Raw genomic sequence first — 17,601 nt, forward strand, 5'->3', positions numbered from 1 at the left:
TCTTTTTAAGTGAAATGAGAATTTTTAAATACCGAAACACATAAATCTGTAAATATTTGTGTTTTTATGTAGCAATCCTTCTTTACCTATGTCATATTCTCATATATTTGTGCAATTGGGCTATGTGTGTATATGTATATATATTCATTCACACACATCAGTTACACAGAAAATACATACATATATAACCAGTTAAATAATCAGAAAATAATATATCTTTGTGTCTTTTCGTGCTAAAGTTAATGAAGTTATTTGAATATATAATACATAACAACAAATTATCAAATTTAAGATGGCGGGATACTTATAATTGTGCTTGGTAGATGTGATTCTGTTTTTATTTTACTAAAACATTACCTTCCTAAGCTTTTGCTTCTTTGAACGATTACAGTCGACCTAAAAACCTTGAAAACAAATATTTTTTTGTAAGTAAAGAAAATAACCTTAATTTGTAACATGAACTGTGATTTGTATTAGACTATTAGATTAAACTTAAAGGTAATTGGTAGTAGAATTGATTTTAATATTATATTTTAGTAATAATGGATTTGTTGGGTTTCGGGACAAATGTTAGAATGACGTCACGTATATCTAATAAGCAGCGTGATTATGCACTTATTTACCCTGTTTATGTGATATTTTACAGTTTGCTAAACGCGATTGGAGGAGAAAATGTCTGATATGGCAGATGATAAAAAGGTATGCAATCAAAAATTACGCTTACTACAAATCTCATTTTGTTTAAAAGTTATTGCTTGGTATGGTAGACCTAATTTTGGCTGTACTGATTAAGATTAAGATTTAAAATATACACTTGCAAATTTTTTTTCCACCCGGGGGCTATTTTAATATCAATATTCTCATCGTTTGTTATTTATTTTACCCCACTATTTCTGCAAGTATTATCATTTGACACTTGTCAGTATACGACAGGTTGTTATTTTAAGGTCCCTGTCATTAATGAGGCAACTTGTCACTTTCTGACGGGTTGTGATTTTAAGGTCCCTGTCATTAATGAGGCAACTGTTTGAAAGCACAGTAAGGACTCACTCATGGTGGCGGCCACGTTACCACACAGGGCGGAAGCCCAATCGCAAGTGTAACAATTAGTCAATCAGGCTACCTTAATAAATTTGTCTTTATAAATGTGGTCATGAAAACAGCTATTTTCCTTAATAATAATGCTATGCAGCCAAACACTCGCAATTTATTGAGATCAGGCTTTCTCCCATACCATAATTCAGCCGGTAGTTCTCCATCTGACAAGGCTGTGGTAGGACTCCTATTAATCAAATACACAGCGGTTAAAACTGCTTCTAACCAAAAACTTTTATTTAGTTTAGAACCAAGCATCATGCACTGCGCCTTGTCCAGGATAGTACGATTCATGCGTTCAGCTACCCCATTTTGTTCTGGAACCCTAGGAATAGTCAACTCATACTTTATACCCTTTTCTTCAAACAAGGTATTTACCTCATGAGTAACGTATTCCCTTCCATTATCACACCTGAAGCAGCATATTTTTTGCGAGAATCTAGATGAAGCCATAGCCTCGTATAATTTAATATAATGTAATACTTCATCTTTGGACCTCAACCCGAATGCAACAGTGAAATGAGTATAGTCATCAATAAAGGTTAAAATATATTTCTTCCCATCATGGGAGCTAGGTGATATTGGACTACATAAGTCACTGTGAATTCTCTCCAAAGGCCTCTTTGCTCTTTCCCTAGTCTGATTATGGGACCCTGCAGTCGGTTTCCCTTCAATACTGATTGAACACATGTCAGTTTCCTCCTCAATCTTATCAATATCATTAACCATCTTTGAAAGCTTATGCAAATTTTGATTACCAATATGACCGAGCCTTGCATGCCACAATTTACCAGTACCCTTTACTGAACACGTATTAACTTGATTTTCATACTTATGTACATTTACACATATTTTATACAAATTTCCTTCTCTGTTTCCAACCATAACAACTCTCTTGCCAGCAACAATAGTACATTTACCCTTGTCAAATAGCACTCTAAACCCTTTGCTTTCTAACCTAGAAACAGACAACAGATTATAATTTAGATTTTCTACTAACAAAGCATCTTTAATTATAAACTTCCTGAGTTCTCCACTTACTTGTGTTTCAGCCAATACATCACCCATCTCTTTTGCAATTAAGAAAACTTTTGATTTGGCCACACCTATTGAAACTGGTGAACTTATTTTTCTTCGGTTTGCTACAGGAGTTTTTGCCATTACGAGATGATCTGTTGCTCCTGAATCAAGCACCCAAACCTCTTCTCCACTCTGGCCATCTTGTGATGCACAACACCCATTTGTCGACACTACAAAACTATACACAGGTTCTTCACGCTTATCTTCTTTCTTTACAAGGTGTGCATTCCTTTGTGGAGTTCCATTTCCTCTTGTTCCTCTTCCAGATGACGCAACTCTTCTGTGCATTCCTCCTCCTGGTTTATTACATTCATATCTCTTATGCCCTGTAATCCCACAGTTATGACACTTTTAAGGAAATTTGGTTTCAAATTAGTATTCCCAAAAGATCCACTGCTTCCTGGTCTAGGACCAGTTCCAGGAACATACCTTGTTCCTGAGAATGCCACGGGTTGAAAATCATGTCGAGTTTTATTTCCTTTCCTCTCCTTACGAGCAGTTTCATCTTCTTCTAATCTCTGTTTAACAAACTCAAGAGATAAATTACCAGCACCAAGTGTTTGTAGACCTGACACAACTCCTTCCAACTCTTCAGGCATTGTTAATAAAAATTTTATAACAATTCCCTCTTCATCCAACTTTTCACCTGTAGTCTTCAACTCTCGAACCAATTTATCAAATTTCAAGCAGTATTCACTGAATGTTTCAACAGATGGTCTGTACTTGAGCGTATGTAGTTTTTTGTTTAGAATCATCCTGCTGGTTACCCCTTTCTTCTCAAAACGTTACAGTAGACTGGTCCACACATCATATGCAGTAGGCTTGCCTTTCACGTGTTCCAATTGGCTGTTGTGTATCCTTTGAATAATAAAGTTTTTACACTTCTTATCTTTACGTATTACTTCCAAAAATCCTTTTTCCTTAGAACTTTTAACATCTTGATCATCTCCATCTACCACAGTACATGGACCCTTCCATTCATCCAAAGGCTTCCCTAAATGATCGAGCACTTCCTTTTCATCCAGGAACACTTCCATTCGAAACTTCCAGTCGTCAAAGTTGGTCCCATCAAACAATGGTATTCTAAATTTCTCTTCTTCCATTCTGCCGACTGTGCAGACTGTGTCTGCCGACACGTGCTGAGATAACCTCTCTTCAGTATTCACTATTCCAACTGTCCTTTCCACTGCCTACTACCACCTGGGCCCATAACCTGATAACATTTAGGCTGGTAGCAGTTTAGTGAAAGTAACATGATTCCTTTATCTTGATCTGAATACTTTATTACTGCACACTTACATTCACACTACACACTCTCCAGCTTGTTCGTTAAAACCAAAAAGAAAAAACAAAACACACATATCAAAAAGCATGTGACAAAAAACCAAACTTAACAGAACCAAATATACCAACTACAAAACAAAATAGTAGATAAATTGTCATTTCAACACCCCTCCTCAATTCATCATAAACAGTACATATTTTTTTTTTTTTTTTTTTTCAGTTTACTACACTCATTCCCAAGTTCTTCCGATGCCTTGCAAATGGATTGTTTGCCAATCCTTTGGTCAAAATATCTGCTTTCTGATCCTCTGATGGTACATACCTTACAGAAATTACATTGTTGTGACACAGATCCTTCACAAAGTTGTATTTAACATCAATATGTTTCAAACGCTTCTGTTCCCAATTTCCCAGAGCACATATGCAGGATTGGTTGTCCTCAAACATGGTAACTGGCCCGCTACACTCAACACCTAACTCCTTCAACAATTGCATCAGCCATAGAAGCTCTGAGGTAGCTGAAGCGAGAGCAACAAACTCGGATTCAGTTGTAGACAAAGCAACTGTTTTCTGTTTCCTAGTTGCCCAACAAATAACATCACCATACATTTCGAACAAAAAACCTGTTACAGACTTTCTGTCAGATCGATTGGCAGTGTCAGCATCAACAAACCCTACCAATGGTACATGATTGTTCCCTCTGTACCGCAGTCCCTAATTCAAAGTCCCTTTCAGGTACCTTAGCACTCTCTTTAGGCCTACCCATTGCACCTCAGTAGTATTTGACTGAAACTGGCTGAAAAAATTTACAGCAACACTAATATCAGGTCGGGTGATGAGAGATGCATACATGAGGCTACCTATCAACTCCCTGTAGGGTTTCACATGAATGATAGATTCTTTAGTAACAGCCTGTATAGGTTGTAATTCTAAAGGTGTTTGCACAAGCTTACAATGTTACATTTGAAATTTACTTAACAACTTTGCAAGGTAACTTGTTTGGCTCAAAAACATTGTCTGATCTACACGCTCTACTTTAATGCCTAGAAAGTATTTAACTTCTTTCAAATCTCTCATCTTAAATTCTGACATGAATTGCCTTTTCAGTACTTCAATTTTATCAAGTGAGCTACTAGCAATTAAAAAATCATCAACATAGAGTCGCAAGTACACAACACAACTATCATTATACGTATAAACACATTTGTCTGCTTGACTCTGTATAAAACCAAGAGACTTCACATACAGATCAAACCTTGAGTTCCATTCCTTTGGTGCTTGTTTTAAACCATACAAAGTTTTCTTTAACCTCAAAACCATGCCATCCTTGACTTGTACCCCATCTGGTGGATACATGTAAATTTCTTCTTTCAATACTCCATGAAGGAAGGCATTCTTAACATCCAATTGATGGACATGTAAATCATGATGGTTTGCCAAGCAGAACAGGGTTCTCACTGTAGTGAGCCTCGCAACAGGAGCATAAGTGTCACTATAGTCAAAACCCTTCAACTGTGCACATCCCTTAACTACTAACCTAGCTTTGTACCGTTCCAAGTTCCCATTCTGGTCATGTTTCACCGTAAACACCCATAGACTATTAATTGCTTTCTTTCCCTCTGGTAGTCTTACCTCCTCCCATGTCTCACTTTCCACTAAGGATTTCACTTCCTCATTAACGGCATTCAACCAGCAATTTCTGTCACTTCAGTCTTTCAGTTCTTCCATACTCTGTGGAAGTCCCTCACAAAAAGCAATAGCACTCAGTGCCATGTTTACATTATCTACAGTGGATGCTGTAACTAAAACTTCTGGTTTCTCTAACCCCTCCTGAACTTTCCTTTCTTTAGACCTGGTTCCTTTCTTTAATCCACTTACAATATAATCCTTTAAGTACCCCGGAGCATTCCTCACACGTACCTCAATTTTCTCATCACTTGATTCTCTAAATCCCTGACAATTTTCCTGTTCTCCCTCTGACTCTACATCATTACCACTTCCCACAACTCCTTGTGAATCTACTAGTTTTTCATTCTCTTGTGAGGTTTTCTCACTTCCCACATCTTCCCATTCATGATCCCAATACCCTTTCTGAAATTGATTTTTAGTTTCATTAAATTTGACACTACTTGCAACAATTATCTTATTCAGTTCCGGACACCATAACCTAACCTGTACCCGTTATCACAATACCCCAACATAATACATTTACGACTATGCGAGTCAAACTTTCCGTTTCTCTCACTCTTTACTTTGTAACTTATCTACTATTTTGTTTTGTAGTTGGTATATTTGGTTCTGTTAAGTTTGGTTTTTTGTCATTTCAACAAATAATAAACCACATGTGGTAATTGTTCCTTTTTGTGTATCTAATTGTATTTTGAAATATAATATTAAACTAAAGAAAGGAATTGGTTTTGTTAGTAATGCAAGCTGTATAAATACCAAAATATATTTGATTATCTAAATATGTATAAAACTTTGATTAACAATGTTCCCGGGAGCAATTGTTCTGTGTAACATATCCAATTGTATTTTAACGTAAAATAACATAAAATAAGCAGTTGAATGTGTTTGTAATTATACAGCTATCAAAATATTTTTGACTTTGAAGATGAGCGTTATACAGGTGTCACTTTACTGCTTTTTGTAAAAAAGAACTAGCTCGGATGGGTGCCAAACTGCGTTTTTGGAAAGCTGTGTGCAGAGTCACAGTTAGTGGAGCAAGAGGGAAATTGAAGGACAGTGGCAGGACAGCGAGCGTACGTGGTTGGTCTCAAACACAAGACTGCTGTACCAAGAATGATGTACACGGACACTTTCATATTTTGGCTTGTTTAATTGTCCAGTTATCACAGACACTGCAAACGGAGACTATAAACATGGGTTGCTGCGGCATTGATTGTGAGTTGATATTAAAACTATCATAAGAACTGAATGCAGAACTAATCACTGCATGAGAGAACTGTTTTGAGGAGCGTGGAACCATGTGATGGGTCTGGACAGGCTCCAGAGTCAAGACTGCCTCATACTGTTGGTAAAGGAACTAGCCGAGGGGTTCCATGCAGTAAATAGCGCAGCCACAGTAGGCAAGCATAACACATGACACTTCAAGACACTACAAATTTATATATTCAAAAGAGAGAACATAAACACTTGATGCACTTGTATTTCTTTTAAGGTCAAAGAGAAAGGTCTGTTGTGTTAAAGGAAAAAAAAAAAAAGAAGTAATTTAATTAAATTTTTACGGAAAAGCAGCGACTAGAAATTTACCCGCCAGTCAATTGATACAAGAATACATGCCTGTAGAGTTTATATTTGTTTGTTTAGATATTTGCAAAATAACATTGCAGTTGTTGAAAATCACATCCAAACAATTCAATCACGATTCTGAATTTTTCCTAAGATAAGCTTATTTACAGACAGTAACACAACATATATATTGAACTACACTCGTATGCAACTAAATTGTCTCACCCATCCAGTGCGCACAAAAAGGAGTATTTTTTAAAAATGCTTTTCAGATTTTCACTTAACATTTTATTTTTTACAGTGTAATCTTTTATCTTTACAGGGACTCATTTATCATTAAAATCTGTACAATATTTTTCAAATTGACATAATCAGAACGTAAGCTTAGCAGAATGCATTCTGTCAGTAACCACGAGTAGTGCGCCGCAGTCGCCTATATAATCCCAATTTGACAGATATTTCTCATCAGTCGTTTATCAGACGTTGACCTGAACACATCTCTGCAAGTTTCATGTTTTGGCAAAACCATGAATACTATGCCAGAAGAAGCCTCACAGGTTTTTGCTTTGTTGCAAGAAGGCTGCACTGAACGAGAAATTGCTCATCAACTGACCTTGAGATAAACTGCTGTCTCAAGAGTATTCAGAAGGTTTCAATTAAACTGGTACCTTCATTCTGAGACCACATACTAGCCGGTACCAGTTCACATCTGAGAGGGACGATTGCTTTATTGTGTCAACTTCACTGCATAATCACCATCTCACAGGCATCAATTTGACACTGGAGCTGAAACAAGTTCAAGGAGTAGCTGTTAGTCAATGGACAGTCAGAAGACGCTTGAAGAAAGCCAATCTTACTCCAGGATGGCCCGTAAGAGGCCCAAAATTGACTGCACGTCATCGCCAATTGTGACTCTAATTTGCTCGGGCACACATCAATTGGAGCATCGAGCAATGGCGGTCTGTCCTGTTCACTGACAAGAGCAGAATTTTTCTCATGATAGTGATAGGAGAGGCCGGGTCTACCGGCATGCTGTTAGCTGAGTGATTCATCCATCAAGTCTGCATCTCTGAATATTTTACAGGGTTTGAATGTTTCTTAAAAGTAGTTAATTTTCAAACTGAGGGTGATAATCATCTAATTAAAGTACAGCTTAAACAAAAACACATAAATATTTGAAAATGATTTTTTTTTTACGTTCGTGATATTTTTTTAAAATTTTTTAAAATGACAATGTGTTATTGCAAATGGTTTACCAGTAGTCTAGTTAGTTTACAATTCTAATGGTTTATGTTAGTTTAGCTACTTCAAAAATACAGGTACATTTAAAATACTGTCAAATAGTGTTAACAGTTGGTTAGGAATTACCTATTTTAAACGTTGCTAACCTTATCAACAGTCCAGACTATTTTATGGTATTTTAAATGTAGATAATCTAACCAAATGTTCACACATTTTAAAGTATTTTTAATGTAGCTAACCTAACCCAACCGATGGTTAATGTGGTAAACTACCAAAACTTATTTAGCACATCACAATGCTATTTTACAGAATGATGAGAAAAAGTCAGTAACTAAAAAAGTAATATTTCTGAGTTTTGTCTTTTTTGAATGTGCAGCTCCCTCTTCTGGTATTATTGAGTTTTGTTAATGTACCTAACTAACCTAACATAACCAACCTTTCACTTGCGTTATGATCACCTAGACATACTACAAAAACATAGGTACCCAGTGTGGAAAATGCACACAATTGGCAACTGTGTAAAATAATGCTTAACAGCTTAAAATGTTCATTTGTATTTTAATGTAGCTCCTCTAACATGCCCATCCTCAGATGTGTGAATTACAATGAAACCACTATTAACCCAGAAGTAATGGAAATTGCCCAGTGATAGTGATTTGAGGAGGAAATGTCCATGCTTCAGTCTACCCATTCCCTAGATTGTGAAAGCATACTTTGAGATGGTGTTTTAGTGCATAGTCAAACACATAAAATGGCATAAACAAGGTTCTGTTATAATTCCCATATTTGTTATATAATTCTAATGTCAAATTAAGTATTACTATTGTAATCTTGTGGAATTTCTGCATAATACCGGTTAACAGTGTGTGACATTGCAAGAGTTTTGCTATCGTAGTTGAGGTTATGTTTCTAGGAGATATGGTGCCATGTATACAAAGGTTTGGTTAATGGTTGGTTTCTACTAGCTAAGTTAAATATAAAAAAAGTATTAAAGTACCTAGAAAGAGAATTAGGACATCTTTGTTGATATCTGAGGCTTGATTTTATTACTTTATTAAAAAATAATTCCAGAATAGGTATACCTAATAATTATAAAAAAAAAACAAGGTAGAAAAATTTGAAATTTGTTCAGGTAAAAGTCAGAGAAATTTTATTACAGATTTGTGTAGACATCCTGTACCTAGCTTTTTTGAGTCTTTGTTTACCATGATCATTGAAGCATCATGTACACGATTACTCAATCTCAGTACAGAGTCAGTATCAAATTGGTTTGAGGCTCGTTACACTTTGGGTGGTCATATGTTCTCAAGCCAATGTCTATCAACCGTACGATGTGAAGTGATGATCTTATAGACAGTAATTTTCTGGAATTGAGTTGGGTTTGGATGTTACTCATCATCGATGTTTCTGCTCACATTGCAGACACCATCTTCAGGGTTCTAGCAGTAAACTGCCTATGATGAGTGATACCCATAAGTTTACCCTTCTTTACATGTAAATCACAGGAGCTAAGTTGCTAAACAAGTAAAAATAAGAAGCTTTTCTATATTAATTGACTTGCACTAATATTCTACAAGATAGGAATTTGAAGTATTTATACATTATGTTGTTAGATTATTTCCTGAAAAAGTATGTAGTTTTGATCCTATCCTACATTTACTATTTCTAACAGTGTAAAGAACAGAGGCAATTGAGAGTGAGGGCGTAACAGTGTTAAGGTTCAAATTACTGGTGGAAATAATGGGCGCCACCACGTGGACCCGGCTCGATACTCTTACTCAGGGCGTTACGTGGTCCGTATGCGGTGAGATATTAGCCCTCCTGATTTTTAATGCAACACCTGTTCCTAACCGAGCCCGCTCTCAGCGTCGGGCACGCTTCTAATTAACCGCAGTGGGCTCTTAGGGCGTCCCACACGCCGCTGACTGGTTAAGGACCCACGTGGCCCCCCCGAACACAAAGACACGTGACTCAATTAAGTTGGTTTTATTTACTCACGTTACACGCCCTTATACAATCCTTCCTTGATACTGTTATAAAACGCCCGAGGCACGAATCGATTTAGGTGAGGAGGCGAACCACGCACGTGGTCGCCTCAAGTAGTTACTTCTTACACGGATGACTAAATACTCCGGAGAGTAAAGAATTATTAATTCAACAGTCTCTCCGACCGAGAGAGGCCCCGAGGATAGAATGAAAATTATTTGAATAAATTACTTAACAGAACTACTTATCGGTGAAACAACAGTGATGTCCTCGGGGTGTCTGCAGAAACGTCCGCTCTCGGCCGGCTGAAGAAGGAGACTGTGCTGAGACAAGGGCTTGCGGCAGGCAACATGGCGCCCTTCGCGCCGAACACAATTACCGTTAACATCTAAGCTATTGCGTGCCCCGGGTTATTATGGAAAATAACATAAACTCTTAATGAAAATTAGCACATCACATCCATGACCAGACCGTCTGTAATTTTACTTATGTGGTAGAAAATAGTTTAAATAAAGTTGTATGCTAGTTCCTCCGTCGCCCGCTAGGGAGCGTCCTTGTCCGTGCTTGCATGTATTTTACTACCAAAACATCATAAATTAATTAAACAAATGACACTCACATGCATAGCCGTCGTGACAGTATTTTGGGGCGAAAAGAAAAGGATTACAATAATTATTAATACATATAGGGGTGCGGCGCACTGCAGCTAAGCGCCCTCTTGCTGTAGTTCGTGGCGCGCAGTTTGAATTTCACACGGCTACGTACGTCACGATACAAATGCCGGGTAGGAAAGGTGGTGGGAAAGGGAACGGAGGATGATCAGGCTCGTGGGGCGAAGCTCCGGCTGACGTCAAGAGAATAGGGTTTTGTTTACTGATGAGAATTTTTTTCTAGGTGTAACAAAATTTGATGCTATTTATTTCCAAGGAGGTTTGATGAAACCAAAACTAATAATACGTAACAAAAATTTGATTAAATATTAATTTTTAGGATTGTGTCATTGAAGTACATTTTGATATGAATAAAATTGGGTCATAAATGTTGCCATTTCATTAGTGATAGTCTGTACCTGCAGCTCATGGTTGAGTGCCTTGAAAGATATTCCTCTTGATTTTATATTTTGATTGTAATTTAGATGTAACGGTTAGGGACAAGATTAAATGTGCATTGTGATAACACCGAAAAGCATGTCACCATACAACACCAAAATACACCTTAAAGCACCAAAAATGCAACAAATATTTAATCAAAACTCATAACAGATTTAAAAAATGTAATCTTTTAATATATTAAATTCATTGAATGTAGATTATTTAGGATGGAGTTAGTACCAAAATGTATGTACTAAATAGATTGGAAAAAAATTGTATATATATATATACATATTTTGATATTTCAAATGTTATTAGTAACTGATTTTTACATGATGACATTTTACATTTATCAAATGCACATATACTTGCTGATTTATTTGCATTGTTTCCAGTAGCCTAGTTCATTTATCAGTCTAAAAGATGCTGTTTTTCTAAAGTTATCATTTAACAAGAAAATGTTGTATTTGTCGGAAATTGGTGCTATCTTTGTGAATAAACAGAGTTCATAAAAAATTAAAACAATAAAAACTAAATTGGCGATAAGAATGGAACCATAAAATATTGTCTCTAGTAATGTTGCGACACTGTGTTTATCTCATGATGTCAAAGGGCCATATTACAGTGGCTTTGATGAGCGATGGATTGGCTGCGAATGACAAGACTTGCCGGTTCTCCCTAACTTTATCCTCTCAGCGGTTGGCGCCAGCGCGCCTGCCATTCTGGGCGTCTCCTGCCTCGCCACATTCTCCCGTGTGGTTGCTGGTTTGCTTCGGGGGGATGTTCATTCCTCCTGTGGTTCAGCTCGTTACTCCACTTGACTTGACAGGCTATCTAAGAGCCTGATGGATGAGATGTCAGTTGACTCGGAGGAAGAGCTCGTGCAGATCTTGTACGGAAGTCAGGTGGTTGTACTTTTTTTTTTTTTTTGCAAAGGATTGCAATTAAGAGAATACGAACTACCTTAACGGGATACACATAGAGTTGAAACACAATGACCTGCCAATAGGGAGTGACACTATGACGATACTTCTGTACAATGACACAGCTTTGTTGGTGAACATGTCAATTATAAAATAGTTTTTAATACAAGTAGGTGTTACACGTTAAAAGTTGCTCTTATTTTCTTCCATTTCATCCCTTTCTTTCAATACAAGTTTTTGTAGTCAGCATCTGCTGGATCATATGTACTTATTCACCACTTATGTTGTTATCTCTATTTTTTCACATCAGCCTGCATGTGGAATACTGTCCTTAACCGGGCTGCGTCAATAGACAGCCCATCAAGCAGACTATCTTCACTTTCCACAACCTACAGTTCCAATTGTTGATTTTTTTCCCCCCCGCATCTAAGGCTCTTTAGGCTATTTTAGGCTCTTTAGGAGCCATAAGAAACATTTTAGATGCAAAATGTGTGTTACTGCTTAAATCACAAATTATATTGCAACTGTGTGATCGAAAATATTGGCTTCAAAGTTCCGACTTTCAATACACACTTTCATCTTTTATTATGTACTATGAGTAAAAATAATGATATGACACAATTCCTTATTTGCTGAATTTCATATTTCATTAATTCTCCCAGCTAAGCAACAGTTTATCGGTGGCGTATTAGGACAGCATATTTTTTCATATTGTGGTTTTCAAAATAGAAGTTTCAAAATGTTTGATTTGGGTTATTTTTTAAGGTCGAAAATTCATCTTTTCTCTATAGATTTTGTGCAAATTAGAGATAATTTTTTTGTCAACAAAATACCCAAATAATAGTTGTGGTTAAGATAGGCCTGTGTGTACTAAAATAACAAAAGTCATTTTTAATCTTACATTAGCTCTTAATAATGTTGATTTTATACTCATGTCTTTTATAGTAGTTGTGAAAAAAAATTGATTATAGATGTTATTCGCCTTAATATTTTATTTTGCATTATTAGCTTTAAGTTTGCTTTGAATTGAAATATATAGTTTCGCCCACCCATACACATAGTGTACATTATTATAGTATATTTCAAGTTGCACATAGGCCTGGTTGAGTGCTTGAGACAAGGCCATGCTAACAGGGTGGGCTAGGGGGGCAAGTATGTCTACCTTCCACCCCCCCTCTTTCATTCCCCACATTCAAATTTGCATTAAAATTTGAAATAAAACATCATAAAAACACTCTCATTAATAAAAACATTGCACAAGACTATTTTTTGTAACAAATTTTATATTTTTATAATGATTATCTAGTAATTTTTTTAATCATTTCAAACCTTCACTACAGAAATGTCCATGTTACAGTAGAGTCCCGCTGATTCGAATCCCACTAGACCGGACATCCATTTTAAAATAATTGAGTATTTGTAGGTTAAAAACTAATTCTATGTGTACAGTACAGTATCAGAACTAAAATTAAACTTGAGGAGAAATTATATTTATCGAAAAAAACAAACAATATTTTTATATTTTACCCATCTGAAACTTGTAGAAGGTGGATTTTAAGGCAAAGTCCGGTTAATCCGAACTTGTGTTGGTCAGGACAGGGTTTGGTCCCATCTTGTCTGTATTGGCAGGACTCTGCTGTATATCATTCAAAATTTTGCACTGCTATAAATATAGTTAAAGATGTCTAAATTTAATTTTTTCTCTGTACTCTAAGAACAATAGGCACGTCTCTGCTCCGAGATGATGTGTTTGTGCGTGCCTGCAGGATGAGGAGAAGGTGTACGGGGGCTGCGAAGGCCCGGACGCCATGTACGTGAAGCTAATCTCGTCAGACGGCCACGAGTTCATCGTGAAGCGGGAGCACGCACTCACGTCCGGCACCATCAAGGCGATGCTGAGCGGCCCGGGCCAGTTCGCGGAGAACGAGACCAACGAAGTGAACTTCAGGGAGATCCCGTAAGTTCTGTTGTTCTTGGCGACAAGGCGTGGTGCTCGCGTGCCGCTTCAAGGTGTGGGGTCGCTGCATGCAGGGAAAAATAATTGAAAGCTGAGTAAGCCGGGGAATTAAAAAGCCACAGAGAAAACCTGTAATTCTCTGGAAGTTGAGTAAGCAGGGAAATGTCCTTTTTGTGATGATCAGGTAATTTTTTCTACTAAGACAGATTTGATTTATGATACCTTATAATAGCCAGGAGATATCTGCAATCTACGAGGGCTTATCAATAAGTAACACACATAATGGAAAAGGAAAAAAGCAATTAATGACAATATGTAACAGAAATGAATGTATTACCCATTTATTATTTTTCCATATAACTTCCATGTAAGTTGAGGCATTTATCCCAACAATAGATCAGTTTGAAAATCTCGGTCACAGAGATTTTTGCGGCTGCGAGAAGAGCCACATATGCATGGCTCGTTTTAGTTCATCTTCGGAGTCACACTTCTCACCGCTGAGCAACTTCTTCAGGGTCCAAACAGATGAAAATCGGAGGGTGCCAGGTCAGAACTGTAGGGTGGATGCTCCAAAACTTCCTAACCATATCCCTTGCAATTTTTCACGATAGCCTTTTTACCGGTGACTGACGAATGCTTCATGTATGTGAAATCATGATATCTTGCATTGGCTCCAGGCAAATCACCTTCTAGTTCCCTTTTTAGTAAATAATTTAATTTTTACTAATTATTTCCCTGCCTAAAAATTGACATGTGCATTACTTATATGTCCTCGCATATAGTTCGGCCACCCATCATTGTCATGTCCCATCCATCACCCATTGTTAACCAACATAGAGGTTGTCGAAACGTTGAAACTGTGATAAGATGATGATGGAGCATTGAGAGAATGAGTTTGGCAGGGTTATAGTGCCCTTAGACAACACACCGGCTGTTGGCCATATCTGCTGAATATTGCATTTGCGAAAATGCCAAGTGTGAACCTATCAGGAATCAAACCCAGATAACCTTTCTGTGGGGCGAGTGATCTGACCACTCAACCCCAAGACTAAGGTTGTGGCGACCAAATTCTACACAATTATCATTTTGAACTCTTCATACGTATGGCAATGTTGTGTACTTGAGGATCAACATAGTCAATTTTGACAGAAAATATCACAAGACAAAGATAATTAAAACACCAGCCATGAGCTTCAATTACTTAACTTTCTGACAAAGATTATCATGGTTTCCGCAGACAGGAAAAATCTGGAAAAAAGGAGAGATTTCAAGAAAGTCATTAAAACCTGGAAAATACAGAGAACTTGACAATACGAAGTTTGGCTAAATAAAAACCGGATGAAGGCTATAACATTCTTTATTTTTACAACTTCACAAATTTAACGCTATCCCCTTCAACATACTACCCTCTACATACGTCTTTACACTGCTCCATGTGAATTTTCTACAGCAGTGTTTGAAGTTATCTTCTGAAAGTATGTTCATGGTCTCTGTCGCTTTTTCTTTCACGGCTTCAGCTATCTCCAGTTTCATTTCTTTCAGTACAGATTTCACTTTTGGAAACAGAAAGAAGTCCCATGGAGCAAAATCTGGTGAGTAGGTTGGATGTTCCAACATAAGGATCCCATTATTGACTAATAAAAAGAAGTGACAATCAATGCAGTATGGGCCGGTCCATTGTCCTAATGAAGAATCCATGACTTGTTTTTCCACAATTCAGGTCGCTTTCTTCGTGCTCGTTCACGGAGCGTGGATAGGACTTCAAGATAATATTCCTTATTCACAGTTTGATCTTCAGGCACCCAATTCACGTACATTATCCCCATTGATGTCAAAAAATACAATTATCATTGCTTTGAATTTTGATTTCGACATTCGATTCTACTTCAGTCTTGGTGAATTGGGACTCTTCCAGTGCATTGATTGGTGCTTTGTTTCCGGATTGTAAGTGAAAAACTACGATTCATTACTCGATTTTTCATTATTCATTTTCAAGAAATTTAGGGTCCTTTTTGATGATTTTCATAGTGTCCGCACAATTGTTCATTCAATAAGTCTAGTTTTGTTTAAGCGTAAGGTTCTTGGGCACCATTTTTGAACAAACTTTTCTTATGTTAAAATGTTTATGTAAATTTAGCCTAACTGTTTCTTCGTCGATTCTTACAATCTCAGCAACGGCACAAATACTAAACTGATGTTTTTTATCTGATTAAATCTCTAATTTTTTTAATGGCTTCGACCGTTGTTGTTGTTGAGGATTCCTGTGAACGTGGGTCATCTTCAATCTCTTCTTGTCCCTCTTTGAACCGCTTAAAAACTCTCAAAACTTGAGTGCATGATAGACATTCATACCGTACACTTGTTTTGACAGACACTCATAATGTACACTTGGGGGAAAACCAATTACTTCGCCATGGGGCAAATATGAAAGTAATTTATGTCAATTTATGTGATATCATGATAAGACATTGAAAAAATAGACATCCTGACTTGTGATGTCTGTTACTTGCAGGTCTCATGTGCTGCAGAAAGTATGCATGTACTTCACCTACAAAGTGCGTTACACCAACAGTTCGACAGAGATCCCAGACTTCCCGATCGCTCCAGAGATTGCCTTGGAACTGCTCATGGCGGCCAACTTCCTGGATTGTTAATATCTTCTGGGCGAAGATGGGTATTCCTCTTTCCTCTTCAATATTCTTTGCACTGAGTACCAGTAACTTATAACTGTATTGTTAAAGTAATCAATGCTGATCAGTGCAATCATTAAGTTGAGGAATTGATGAGATTGATTTTAACAGCAGGCACGTATAACTGATTGGTGATAAGAACCTGTTGCTTTATTACTAGCAAAGAGGATTTGAGGTTGACTATCATATAATATTTTTTTGATCTGTTTGACTTTTAATTGTTTTATGTTACTAAGTTCCTTTTGCAGTTGTATAATAAAGAGAGGAAATTTTGTTTTATTGAAATTTGAATGTGCTAAGTATGCATTGTATTCAGCTAGGAAAATTTTAATCCTACAATGAATAAAGGTACTCTGGATTAACAGTGTGTATGTTATAAACATTGAATTGCAAAGTTTTTTTTAAACATAATATGAATTTATCTGTCTAGCATCATAAACTGTAGATCCACATTAAAATGTTTTGTGGGATTGCAAGGCAGGAAGTGTGTAGAATACATAAGTTGTTGTGATGTAGTAGCACTGCAGTCAGTTTTTTGGTTGAAACATTGTCCTTAACATTTTTGTGGCTCCAACGGCATGCATTCATGGAAAATAAAAAATAAGAAAATAAAAACATTAGTCTGTTTTCTATTACATTTCGATTTTGGTAGCTTAGTCTTATGCTTAAATTTATGTTAATTGAATTTATGTGCTACCACAATTTTTGTATTTTAATGAAAGAAATGTGCAGCTGTGTTCTCACATTTAGAATGGTTATTAATTCACTATTGTGTAAAGGAAAATAAAAATCTAAGCAAAGAGACAAGTTGTTATTTAATTTAAACTTGGGTAAATATTAAGTAGGTAGTTTCCACTGATATTTCAGTTGCACATTATGGTACTCGTAAAAACATATATTCTAGTCGTATGAGGTTATACTCGGGTATTTGTGAACCTGTACTTTTTAACTGGCATGATTTAGAATAAGGGTATCATACATTTTAGCAATTGGATTGTGTT

The 17,601-nt window shown here is 36.7% G+C and overlaps 1 protein-coding gene across 2 annotated transcripts; it reads left to right on the forward strand.

The window, feature by feature from the left end:
* Positions 1-304: 304 nt before the first annotated feature.
* On the forward strand, positions 305-17,404 carry LOC134528082 (elongin-C). Of its 2 annotated transcripts, none has more exons than XM_063361333.1 (4): positions 305-425; positions 647-699; positions 13,720-13,910; positions 16,423-17,404. In XM_063361333.1, exons 2-4 carry the CDS (start codon positions 673-675, stop codon positions 16,562-16,564), a joined length of 360 nt encoding a protein of 119 aa, XP_063217403.1. In that variant the 5' UTR covers positions 305-425; positions 647-672; the 3' UTR covers positions 16,565-17,404. The 2 variants fall into 2 exon arrangements, with proteins under 2 accessions (XP_063217403.1, XP_063217402.1); XM_063361332.1 differs by having other exon boundaries at positions 369-498.
* The last annotated feature ends 197 nt before the right edge of the window (positions 17,405-17,601 follow it).

This window comes from Bacillus rossius, chromosome 1 (genome assembly GCF_032445375.1).
Source record: "Bacillus rossius redtenbacheri isolate Brsri chromosome 1, Brsri_v3, whole genome shotgun sequence".
In the NCBI taxonomy this organism is placed as follows: Eukaryota; Metazoa; Arthropoda; class Insecta; order Phasmatodea; family Bacillidae; genus Bacillus; species Bacillus rossius.